Below are 12,865 nucleotides of genomic sequence, written 5' to 3'. Positions count from 1 at the left end.
AATTACTTTGGAACAAACATGAAAAATACAAAATACACAGATATCTCTGATAAGCAGCGTCTGTTTCCCGGTACACTGTTCTTGTGATGAGAAGATAAAAGGCTGTAGGATTTTGAATTACTGGTCCTACTGAGATAAAGCTATTATTTTGACTGTAGATAAAGTTTTTTGGTTATAAATAGTCAAGTGGAGCTTAAGGGTTAATGGAGTTTCATTAGAGCCTGAGCTATAATGATTTGCTGCTGGCATATTTTGCCTGGTCAAGAGTTCTCTGGGGTCCTATGAGGTGCTTAGTGTACTCAGCTCTCCCTGTGCTTTAACTGAAGCCCTGCTGATGGCCCATCTTCATGTGAGCCCTGGCTTTTTTCTGCCTTTTTTTCTTTTCGCCATTTTTTTTAAATGCTTGCATGCAGGCACACGCACGTTAATTGTGGAAGGCTAAACACTAGTCTTAAATTAAACATCTTCCTCCTTCTCTTAACAGTGAATTGGTGATTTAAATGATTCTATCCTGCTATCCATAAAATACTGCACCAAGTGTGATTTAAAGGAAACACACATAAAAAGCAGCAGGAACACCTTCATTTATGATGTGAACATGCAAACGAGAAAGCTGCAAAAATAATTCCACCTTCTTCTCCCTTCCTCTGCAGATCAGTGCTGGGGATGGGTCTGGTCTTGAAAGTCTAGAGGTATCTATCTGAATCTAATCTTCAGTGCACACTGCTCTCCACAGAAGTTAAGAACTGCTCCTAACCTTTCCCATGGGGCTTCACATTACACCCCAAATCCTTAAAGGCAAAACAATACCCTGACACTGAGGTTTATAATGTTCCAGATCAGCCTGTTTAAAAATCTATGCTTTATCTCACAATACACTGTTTAAATATACAAACTGGATTTCAAGACTGCAGTGGGAAATTGCTGAAAGGAGCAGCACTCGCGTATACTACTGGAATCTCAGCAATAAATCTCTCCGAGAGAAAGCAACAAAAGATTTTAAGCTGCTACTTGGAATACGCGAAGTGACTGAAAAGAGTGATTAAGCAAGTTTTGCTAGACATCAGCCAAAAAAACAAACAATACATGAAATGAGGGAAGTGGCTCAGTTAAGCAGTCATTAAACTGCATATGACAAATGGCACAGAAAAAGCCTGTGGATTACATTACCCATTGAAAATGTTCCACTTAGCGACACTACATGAACTTAGAAACAATTGTTTTTAAAGAAACAATTCAGATACCTCAAATTAAAATTAAAAGCATGCTGCTGTTGTGAAAACTTTCTGGTTTTTGCTACTTACTAATACACCACTTACTGCTCTAGCATGAAGCTAAGTGAGAAGATGAAATGAATGTTGATGTAACAGACTAGTAAACTAATTTAAGGATTCACTCCAACCATTATACCATACAGACAATACTGCAATACAGAAGCTTTTACTTTACATTACTATTCTTTGCATGGGTCTCAAGAGCAACATGAATCCCAATTAAACTATCTGCTGTCTATACAAGTCTGAACAAAAATACAATGCAGATACCTGGCTACCAAGAACATAAAACTTTAATCTCAGGTTTTAGAATGATTAGATAGCACTCCCTTTTAAACTGATTAAAGTACAGACATTTCTCTTTAAACTCCTAACCACTCCTTCCTGTCCTCAGTACCACAAGAGTGCTTAACTAGTGAGGCTGATAAGCAGCCCCCTAGTCCTTTCTTCAAGTCACACATAAAAAGCAAATTGATGTATTGTTTCTATCAGTGTTATCAATTATAAACTCCCTCACAGCAATACAATTTAATTAATACACTGCTGTTGTGAGGTCCATATGTCTATTATTGCTGGTTAAGATGTGTACAATAAAAGTCTACAGTCCACATTTGTGGGAAATAATGATTAATATGTGGAAGCATTAATATGCAGGAGTTAGAACTTTTATAAGAATAAAAGTTGGGAAGCACGGTGCTTTTGCAAGCATCAGCTTCAGATCTCAGGTACCACTGGGTTTACCATCTGGTATCCCTCACTGCATTCAGCTCTTAACTGCTAACATAGGCAAGCAACTATACTTCAGAAGGACTGATAAAATAATGAAGAGTCCTTTAATCTACAGGAAACCATTGTAGTCAATTTATAAGAAATATTGCATCCCTTTGTAGGATGTGTAATTATTTTCTATTAATCATGTGCTATAAAGCTACATTATGTGGTTATTCTGTTATCACTGGAAAGAGGCCTGCAGTCAGCTCCTGACAATGTTAGGTAATTACTAACACAAAGCTTCTTTCTCCTTATGTAGAAACGCTATCAAGATCCAGAGGTGCTGTGATGCTCGCTGTATGAAAATAACTCTCCAAAGAAATTCAATAACTGCAAAATGAATTGCTCCAAGGCAAATAGAGGGATAGGAGAGGGGGCAGGGCCAGATCCAGCCACCATGCAATGAGGAGAATGCACAAGTGTGCGGCCACGCTCTGCCATGTGACGGGGAGCACATTTGCCATACCAGGGAATGTTAGCAGGGCTGGGGGGAGGAGGGGACCACCACAACCCCTGGAAGACAAGCACCAGGGCAATGGAATATATTACGCCCAATAATATGAAACAACAACCTTACCAAATGACCAAATGCTCTCTAAGCTACTTCTGCATTTCCACTGTCTTAGAGTGCCTTATTTTTTTCCTCGCAGAAATTTATTAACCAAAGTGAAGTAATTTCACAGGGCAGCAAGGAACAGGTTATGACTTAGCATGCTGGCAAAACATTCTCTGTACAGCATGCTTTGATAGCAGGGGGAAAATCCCATCAGGGTTTACAGTTTCTTTAAATGCTTTAAACTGAACACTGTGAGCAGGCACTTCTCCTTGTCCCCATCCCACCAATTTCACTGCACTGATGTGTATGTACCCATGACTCCAGGAGACATTGCTCATAAAAGCTTTTGCACTGGGGAAAACACGGTAGTTAGAAACACACTACCTGTTTTCTATAGATATCTTTTAAATCCAAGATTTTAGTCCTCTATAGAAGACAATTCTGACATGTAAAAAGAGAAAATCTCCAATACAGTCTCTACCTTTAGAACAGATCATCTGCCTAAATTAGGTTCTCCAGATGCTTTGCACCATATTAACTTCTACTGACTTCAGCAAAAGTTGAGAACATCTGGTTCTTGTGCAATTAGTCCCCATTTTTAAATACATATGGTATGTTTTTTCATGTTTGTGGAGTGGGTTTTTTTATTTGTTTTGTTTTTTAAAAAGAGTTGCTGAAAATCATCATTGTGTTTCAATGCCTTGAAGAAAACAATGCAGTGGTATTTTTAAAAAAAAAACACGACTGAAGTGGGTGAATTCAACATTTTTCTCCTTCCCTCTTCCAGTGAGGGAATATTACTGTGAGTAATATTCACTTACAGGCTCAATATCTGCAAACCTTAAAACTGAAAAGCAAAACTTATCTATAGCCTTCTTTGGGGTTAAAATAAGTAGCCTTTACTGTCAAGCTAAATATGTGTGGGAAGCAGAGATAAATTTTTTTCAAAGACTATCCTGGGGGGCAATTTTGGCAAGAAAATATTTTAAAATATCTCTAATTCATCCAGGAGATTCATACTAGCTAAAAAGTTTTAGAACTTCCTTTGGTGTAATTGTTGAATGATACACTATCAACCAGGGAGCAGTTTTGGCACAGAACAGCATTTTCTCTAAAAAGCAGAGAATGACAAATGCTTTAGATAAGTGAATGAGACTTCTTCACAGGTAGTAGAGTTGTTTTAAGACAGCAATAAAATGGTCATCTTTAAAAATATAAACCTCAGATTTATTGTATGGTTGCATTATTAGGTTTTATTTCCCACAATAACATGAGATGAAATAGACACCAATTAAAGATTTCCAATATAAATCATGGTAAGCAGACTGAATTCTGAACCAAAAGTGTCCCCAGAAAACACCCTGGAACAATAAAAAGGTCATTTTATTTTCCATTAGATGACACAAGGCCAAATTTTTTTCTAATCAGGTAGGTAAAGGCTTAAATATTATCAGTATGCAATCCAGCAGACCTAGAGCCACTTTGCATTAGTCTTAACTAGCCTTCTATCTAAAGGCCTTCACTTTTATCTTGTGTTTAGACATCTATTTATTCACCTCCCCTCCCATGAGGAATATACCTAAACAAGCCAGAAAAAAGGTAATGTACAACTTTGGTGTAGCATTTTAGTTTTGATCAGAAGCATCCCACTGAAGTGAATCTCCCAATGCTCCCATTTTCCCCACATTGGCTAACTTGGCAGAGCACACATACTACATTTATTTAAGATGAAATTAAAATGGAAGATACACCTGAATGTACTTTAACCACTAATTTGTTCTCATTCCACAAAACCATGCTAGACCTCTTCAGACATCAAGCAGCTTTCAAAAAGCATAGTGTGGACACCGGGGCCTCAAGCACTAGTGTTTCACTCTGCAAATCTGCTTCTATTGGTACTCCCCATTTGCTAGGGGAGTCATAGGCAGTATGGTCATGGAAACAGAAATTACTCTTAAACATACTCAGTATGCTCAGCCAGAAAACAGCCTGACTAAAGAAACACTCAGGATTTTAGTATGCCTTTGGTATCTTTTTGAGAAAATACTGAATAAATACATTTTATTAAGATTATACAGAGAGTGTACAAAATGCTCACAGTGATTCTAAAACAGCTGCATTGTTAAGTTGCACTTTATTTCATAAGCAGTAACCTGAGCTATGAAGATTCTTTGTTTGTCTTTTCAATAAGTAAAAAATACAGGTTGAGATGTGAGCATTTTAACAGACATTTATTGTATTGAAAGAACAAAAATCTGCCATGCTGGAAACCTACAATCTCTGAATAAAGGGTAATCTAAACACCAAGTTAATGCTCTACTTTCATAAAAAATTCTAGTGCAAAAGGTTAAGTCACAGATGAGATTTCCATGACTCATAAATATCAGACTGAACAGCACTGGCATGTAATGAAATAATAACAGGTAAGGAGAATTCCAGTTTGAGATATAATTTTTGAATTTAAAAATTATCTGCTATTTAAATATAAATATAAATAAGATGGATGTTAAATTAGCTTTAAAGTAAAGAAATGTCTGTAATTCTACTAAGCAGGTGCCTGCTAACATCTAGGTAAATTTTCATTATTACTTGCTTTTGGCCAATGTAACTATGGAATTTCACAACACAAAACATACACCTAAAGCAAACAAACTATTACTGCTAGTGCTGCACTTGCATAAATTGTGCATATGAAACTTAGGAAAAAAAACTGAGCTACCTCCATTCACGGTTATCTTTGTTTCTGGAAATTGATTTCTTGAGTAGAGCTATGGAAGATTTATAAAAATGATTTTTGTATCATGATCTGTTTTCCCATTTATCACATGGGCTTGAAAGCAAAGGTAAGCCCATAACTGAGCAGGAGTTAAGAGCAATCATCCTTTTAGCAAACATGACTCCAAAGTGTTAATTTCTAATAGTCAATATTAACTAAAAAATGTTATTAAAGAGTCCCTTTATCATTAGAACTATAAAATATTTTTTTACTGCATAATAGAATAGGGGTATATAGTTTTCTGAAAGTTCACATCATTCGTAGCATAAGTGATAAAAGACACTTGAATATTCAAGAGTACTATAAATTAAAAATAATAGTATATCTCTACAGATACATTGATCAATTAATCTGAGAAGTTAACTACTTTTTTAAATAAAGAAAAGTTAACCAGTAGTATTGAGATAGTTCTGTTAATTCTGCTCAGATTAAAAACTCAGCTTTTGAGGGAAACTGTCAAAGGTAGAAAAACCTAGACCAAAGTGGGGGGGGGGGGTGTTTGTTTGGTTTTGTTGGTTTGGGGGGGTTTTTTTGTAAAAAAAAAAGGGAGTTTTTGAATGCACCTTTAAAACAAGAAAAACATGCTTTTCTACAGTAATTATACTAGTCGGGCACAGGTATCTCTGTTGTCAGAATATGAGCTCATGCTCATTGAACTAACATTGAATTTTGATGCTCAGTTTAAAGCAAATTATGAGGGACTTGTCTTTGCATAATGCCTAGCTATTTTAAGAAGCAAACGCTGCCAAATTGAAACCAGGCTCATTTTTCTAAAAGGCGTTTACCTAGAAACTTACGGGTAGCATATTGCTCCTCTTCCTTTATTTAGATTCTGTAAGCGCCCAAATTTGCTAAACCAATTCATAATTATTTCTGTTGTAATAATGATCTCTCGGAAACAAAATAGTCACTTTTCATCTAATTTCTGTAAAGGTATGTGAAAAGCTAGTAAAAATATATTGCTTTGGCATAACTGTTTCTGGGAGAGATGAATATCTATCTTACCACATTCATCAGAGCAGCCTACACCATTTATATTTCACTGTAAAACAAAGAACTATTACATGTTGCACAAATATGCTCGATATTTTGTTAATGCTTCACCCTTCCTACTATAACACTACTATACCTGTACTTACTTCCTTATCAGCAAAAAGTGATTTTCAAGAGCAATGTTCATACCTGGCTGACATATGATAGAAAGGCAATAAAGCCATAGCTAGGTTCAGCTGAAGCTGAATTTATGACACCATTTTGGATCCATACACATAACCCTCTGTCAGTACCTGCATCTCTCATTTTCAACCACTAGATGGTGTAAAAAATAAAAGAATTGCCTAGGATGCCTGCCGACTGCCACAAAATCCAAGTATTAATGTAGTGGATTAGGAAATATTTTTAAAGAAAAGTGTTGACCCACTTCAGGATGGCTAGGCTCACTTTTTCTTTGGTTATATTTTCACTTACCAAACAAAGAGCTCATAAATGATCAGACCTTGAAACTGAATCAAGTGGAAGGTTAAGATGGATAATTCTCTGGCACTTTGCCCTCCAAGGACCCTAAATTCTCAGCTGACAGTAGCGGCCAACACTCATTTTTTCCAAAAAAGCTGTAACAATCTTTAAGCGAAACAGGGCCAAATTTTCTGGGCTATATTTTGGAGTAGAAATCAATCCCAGAGAGAGAGAAGCTATATATCTGGAGCAGCAGCAAGCCTGTTTCAAGGACTGATTACGAATTAATCATGGCACGGCAACAAGTCAGTTGATATACACACGACAGCTTAAGCTACTGTTTTTTTATTCTGCTCCATTTTTTAAATTAAATTTCTCACTTTTTTGGGGAAGGAGTAGCAAACAATTTTTTTCACCCACGAGCTGAAGATTAAGATTTTATAGTCCCCATACTGTACCCAGAGAGCACAACGCACAGAGGCCAAACCCATGCAGTGGAATCCATTTACTCATGGGCTTTTTGGGGTGAGGAAGAGAGGGAAGAGGTGGTTATTTTAAATTAGTACAATTCTTTAGTGCTGAATAACTGCTTGAAAGTTTGCCCAATCCAAGAGCGTTATTCAGCCTTTAGTAATGCAATTCAGTTATTAGCTTAAGTGATGATGAAATACCTCAAAAGACATACACGGTCAAATTACTATTAGTAATATATCTTCTATATTTTTATAGATCCTCCTATCCATAAATCTTAAATTTATTTAAAACAGAAGCTGTCACATTTATTATCCAGAAACATACTTAAAGGTATCACAGAAGACTTAAAGCAATTGTGACAAAACTTAAGAGTTTGAAACTAAGACAAACTAAGTCTTTAGCTTACATGCACCTACTTGTATATTTAAATGACCTACAATATTTTTGGCACTAATTACCCTGAATGGCAATTAGATCTATATTCTACATATATTTTTGAAGGCAGGTTTTTTTCAGTGAGAACTTTAAAAGCTCAGCTTTTTTTCTAATATGTGGGGAACAGAAATTTCCTTTGATTAATTGTTCAGAAGTAGACTTCAATAGACCACGAGATATATATTTTAGGAGAGGTTTTGTTTTTGTTAGGGAGGTTAAGGAAAAATAAGAAAATTAACCAACATTAATGTAGAATAAAATTTCATGCTTATACTTCATGCTTATATTTCATGCTTAGCATCAATTCAGATTAAAGGAATTATATTTCTCATTTGCTTTGCAAACAGGAAAGTTTGCAATTAAAAATTGCCCAAATTGGTCAGAGCAAACAAATTTGGAATCTGAGCTGTCAGAACAATTACAATATACACACAAAGATGAAAGCATAGTTCAAAAAAACACATCTTCTGTAGCAAGATCCAAAAAAAGTCAGAATTAGCACAGTCAGGAATATAAAACAGGAAACAAAAAACATAACATACAAGATAACTTAAAATTCTACAAGGTTAACTTTTGCAAGCAGAAAGCACATTGTCTCCTGTTAAATCAGTTAACAAATGGTAGCCAAGATTTAACAAGTAAATAAACATGCTTTTAAGTTAATTCCTGTTACACGGCTATGTTTTAAATGTGGTTATAGTTCATTTGACAAAATAATTAATTGCAGTGAATATCTGGTTGCAAACAAAGGATCTGAAAGGGAGTGCCAATTTCCCCCCATAGAACTGTGGGAATGTGTCCTTCTGCCATGTCTCTCTTTTTACAACTATGTAGCCCCCAGTAGCACCTCATACCTTGCTGAGAATGTAGATAACGTCACCTCGTTTAAATGTCAACTCATCAGGTACATCTGCTGTGCAGTCCCACAAACCTAGATAGAAATTGGCATAATCGATATTTTCGCTATCTGCAAAGAAAACAGCATCTAATTAGAAAAGGATAAAGACTGAGGGACTAAAGTTACACTTCAAATCTCCAGATGGTACAATGCAATTCATTAACACACACTTCTTATTCCTTTTTTTTCAGAAACATCTCCTTCATACCACAAAAGCAAGTAGAAAACAAGTTTAATGTGCAAGCCCTTCACCGGCAAGTTGCATCACTGAGAGACATGTAGCTACAGGTTTTCAAAGCATTTTCCAGCTGCAACTTAAAGCACCTAGTTTTCCTCCACACGTACATTTCTAGCAAGCCATATATGTATCTCAACTTGAAACTGATGAAATTCTTAGAATATGATTAATAATAATCTGTGAAAGGAAGCCAAAGTAAGTATTTTGTGATACGCTCCCCCTCCTCTCCTGTTCCAACAAAATTAAAGAGCTTCTCTGAGAACCTTTGAGACAATCCTTGATTGTTCCTTCTGAAATATTAGAGAACTTGGAAACTGTTGCTGAAGTTGCATTTCAAAAATATTTGTGTCAGCTCCAGTTTAGGACATTAAGCTCTGGCTAAACATGCAACTACACTACAGTCGTAAACTCATCCTTCTAACAGCATAAGCACAATGGATGTGCTGTGTTCAAGCTGCCATACAGACCATTAACTGATTGATTATTTAGCACTCTTTGCTCTGTAATACGGCAATAACACAGTAATAAATGCTTTGTCATACATTTACAATACAGAGCACATCTATTGAAACACAGCACTCACACACAGTTAAATACACTGGGTGCTTCTGTTACACTGCAAACTATTTCCTGTTTTTAATTCCATGAGAATGGAGTGTGATGAGTTAATGCAAAAAGAATGTAAGCAATACCACTAAGATGACCAGTTACATTATGTATACACTAACCAGACAGAATGTATATGTACTAATAATTTACATCACTGGAAAGCTATCTTCTAATTCTGATAACATAAATATCACTGAACTGGCTGGATCAAGGCTGTCATCTTAGTTTTGTTATATGATCCTTGAACAGCAGGCTTGCTGGTTATTCCAACATATACCAGTTACATTTGCATGTCGTTAGCACTCTACACCATTATTTATAGTTTACAATTTAATCATGATTGGTTCACTTTATTACCAAAAAAATCCTGTTAAAACATCAAGCATCAAGTGATAGAAAGTGTCACGCTATAAAAAAAATAGCAGTATTCAACTTGTGCTCTTTCCTATTTTGGCAAATACTTAGATTTGAACTTTAATACGCTCTGTATGAGCAAGAAGAGCTTGTTTTCTATTTTTCCATTTCAGTCTGCATTCTGTGCTATTTTATTTGGATGGCAATACTGTCATAAGGCTAAATATTCACAACCTTGAATTTAAAGCTGCAATGCCAATTACCCGCCATTTAATTTTCCATAACTGGTGATTAGGAGCTATGACTTCCTATGTAGTACTAGGGGGTGTTCTGGCTGCCAGTGCCTGAATTCTTCTGTCCTCACCCCAAAAGCAGCAATTAGATACACATATAAAGCTCCCAACCACTCCGAAATATGATTTGGTTACTCTAAAATGCCTAGACATTATCATTTCAAGAGGAAGGCAGAATCACTTTGAAGTGAATCGCTTTGAAGTGTTGCTTCTCCAAATTTTGGCCCTTCCTATTTTTTTACTCCATTATTTACCAATTTAGCATTAGACACTTATAACAGTAACACAGGTTAGCGCAAAATTAATTTGTGATAAATATTAAATCAGAATCTCTCCTTCATGTTTTGATATCGTCTGATCACAGTTCCCTACTCTTATCTTGTAAAAGATAACATAAGCCCCTGTGAGTATAAACAAAAAGAGCTATTTCAGTATATCCCACCTTTCAAATCTTTGAGCAGTTAGCTTATTGATTTGGTTTAAAATACATTAATCAGGATTTTTACTTCTTCAGAACTGCACTGAAAGAAATCAAGACTTTTCATGCTGACCTTTACCACTTTGAGCTCTGTTCTTACCTTTGTGAGCCTGAAATAACTCCTGTTAACACTAATGGGAGTTGCAACAGAAGAGACACTGCAGCGGGGGACACACATCTCTCCCTATATGTTCATCATGAGCATTTAATTGAGTCTTAAAGTGGGAAAGCAAATCAACTAAGAACATGGTAACACTGGAAAAGATGCATTTTAAAATAAGCTTATTGCAACAATGACAATGTTGACCACAGACTAACCAGGACTCTGTGTCCTCATTTGTGAATTCAACATAAACTAAGGTCATTTAAATCAGAAAGCCACATTTTTCAGACAAACATATACCAGTATATCAGGAGCACAGAAACAAAAAACAGGGAAAGAAAGTAAGAGTTTTAAGTTTGTAAACAACTATGCTAGTCTTCCAAGAAGTGTTAATTTCAAATTTAAAAACCCCTCTCACGCCCACCAGCACAAATTTCTCCAAATTCTGTAAGAGCAACTACACATACATAAAAGATAACTGTAAATGTAACTTCAGATTTTATACATCTAAAGTGAATAATGCTTCATAATATGATTCATAGTGCCTCACAAACACAGGGGTAGAATAAAAAAAACTTGCAAAAACCTCTGCAAAACAGAAGCCCATTCTTTCTTACTTCAGTCCCTCTTTCAGTTTGAGAAGACCCTGACAAATTTCATTTTATTGCCTCTGAAGAATGGTATATAACAAAACCATGGGGCCTGTGTAAAGGAATTTCTTATTTATATGGTAATGAAATAATATGGAGCTTCTTAAATACATATAATACCTGAAAACAGATGGATTTAGCATCAAGAACTTACGTGCTCATTAGAGTTCAAATTCAAAAGGTATTGATTTTCCGGCATTACTCTGTCACAATCACACTCTAATCTCATATACTATGAAATGTCACGTGCCTTAAAAATACTATGATGACATAATCACTAAACTAAAGTCTGTCATATTTTAAAGTTATGGTCATTCAGGCCACAAATACGAATAAGACATGATTAAAAAAAAGTTAAGTGTGTGGCAGAGGGCAGAAAGCAGTTTGTATTTACTTACCCATTGCTTTTAAGATTAGCAATGACAAGAAATGGGTAAGCAAGATTTTGGATAGTTTTTTTCTTCAGAAAATACTTCTTTTATTCTATCTGGATGAACTACTATCCAACAGTTTCCAATACTCTTCCAAAAAGAATTCCTCATGGTTTTCTTCTGTCATCTCTGTTTTTCCAGAAACAGTAATAGCAACAATAGATATTTTTGTCCAATATATTGATGAAAACACTTCAGAGTTTGACAGATCAAAAGGCAATGTCTGCCAGTCTCTTTGACAGTAGTCTCAGACTGCTTATTTCACTGAAAAACGCTGGCATCTGTCAACACATCCTTGAAGAAAGAAAGGTGAACAGTTCAGGTAAAAAAAAAAATCTGACAAATATATCACTCAAGCATGCACCACAAATATTACTGTTTAAAACTTAAGAATGTCCATGAATTACTCAAGGGAAAAAAATTACAATAACATTCTAAAAACCACAAAAGACATAGGGAAGAAAAAATATGAAAAAATATGAAAATGCACTACCTAAAACATTAGAATAAATGTGATTGTGTCTAATTTCCATTTCAACACTGATGGCATCTAAGTTAGCAAACCCTACTATGGTAGTGATTTAGAGCTAGTAGTTGTATTATTTGCCTATGCATCACTTGCGGAATGAAGGAATACATATGTATGCTTTCCTTTCACAACCATGGTCCACTGCCTAGTATATTAAACAGCTGGCCATTCTGACTCATGTTCTTCAACTCATTAATAAGATTCTTCAAAAGTTAATAGCATCAGATTTGAAGATTACTTAACAATATTTGAAAAATATAAACTGTATCCCCTTTTATTAATGATGTGCTCAATATTTACCATACTGAAGGCTTAAAGATGGAGATACAGGTGAAGTTCAAAATTAATGCTACCAGAATGAGTATCTTACATAAGTGACTCTTGGTGTTGAGTCTCAATGCCCAGACAAGCCAAACCCTGTTAAAAAACCCTGGTGTTTGTTTGTTCTGACGATGTCCTAAACTGAAAAAAATGGCTTACTTGCCCTTTATCCCACAGGCCAGAAAAGTTAGGAAATAAGGGAAAAATAATTATAGTGTAT

General features: G+C 35.5%; 1 protein-coding gene across 5 annotated transcripts in view; it reads right to left on the bottom strand.

The window, feature by feature from the left end:
• SKAP2 (src kinase associated phosphoprotein 2) overlaps window positions 1–12,865 on the bottom strand; it is a 118,972-nt gene that overhangs the window by 3,735 nt on the left and 102,372 nt on the right. For 4 of the 5 annotated variants that reach the window (XR_005567116.1, XM_027738440.2, XM_027738442.2 and 1 more), the window contains one exon: window positions 8,596–8,708. Coding sequence is in view for 4 of the 5 variants with exons in the window: in XM_027738440.2 (XP_027594241.1) it covers window positions 8,596–8,708 (113 nt within the window). In the remaining variant the exon portion in view is untranslated. Of the gene's footprint in view, window positions 1–8,595; window positions 8,709–11,853; window positions 12,090–12,865 lie in introns of those variants that run through there. The other variant, XM_039390954.1, reaches the window with a different exon arrangement.

Source organism: Pipra filicauda, unplaced genomic scaffold (assembly GCF_003945595.2).
Source record: "Pipra filicauda isolate LSUMZ 115617 unplaced genomic scaffold, ASM394559v2 scaffold88_size2543281_pilon, whole genome shotgun sequence".
NCBI lineage: Eukaryota > Metazoa > Chordata > Aves > Passeriformes > Pipridae > Pipra > Pipra filicauda.
Note: the sequence above shows the minus strand (reverse complement) of the source record. Positions and strands in the feature narration are given on the sequence as shown.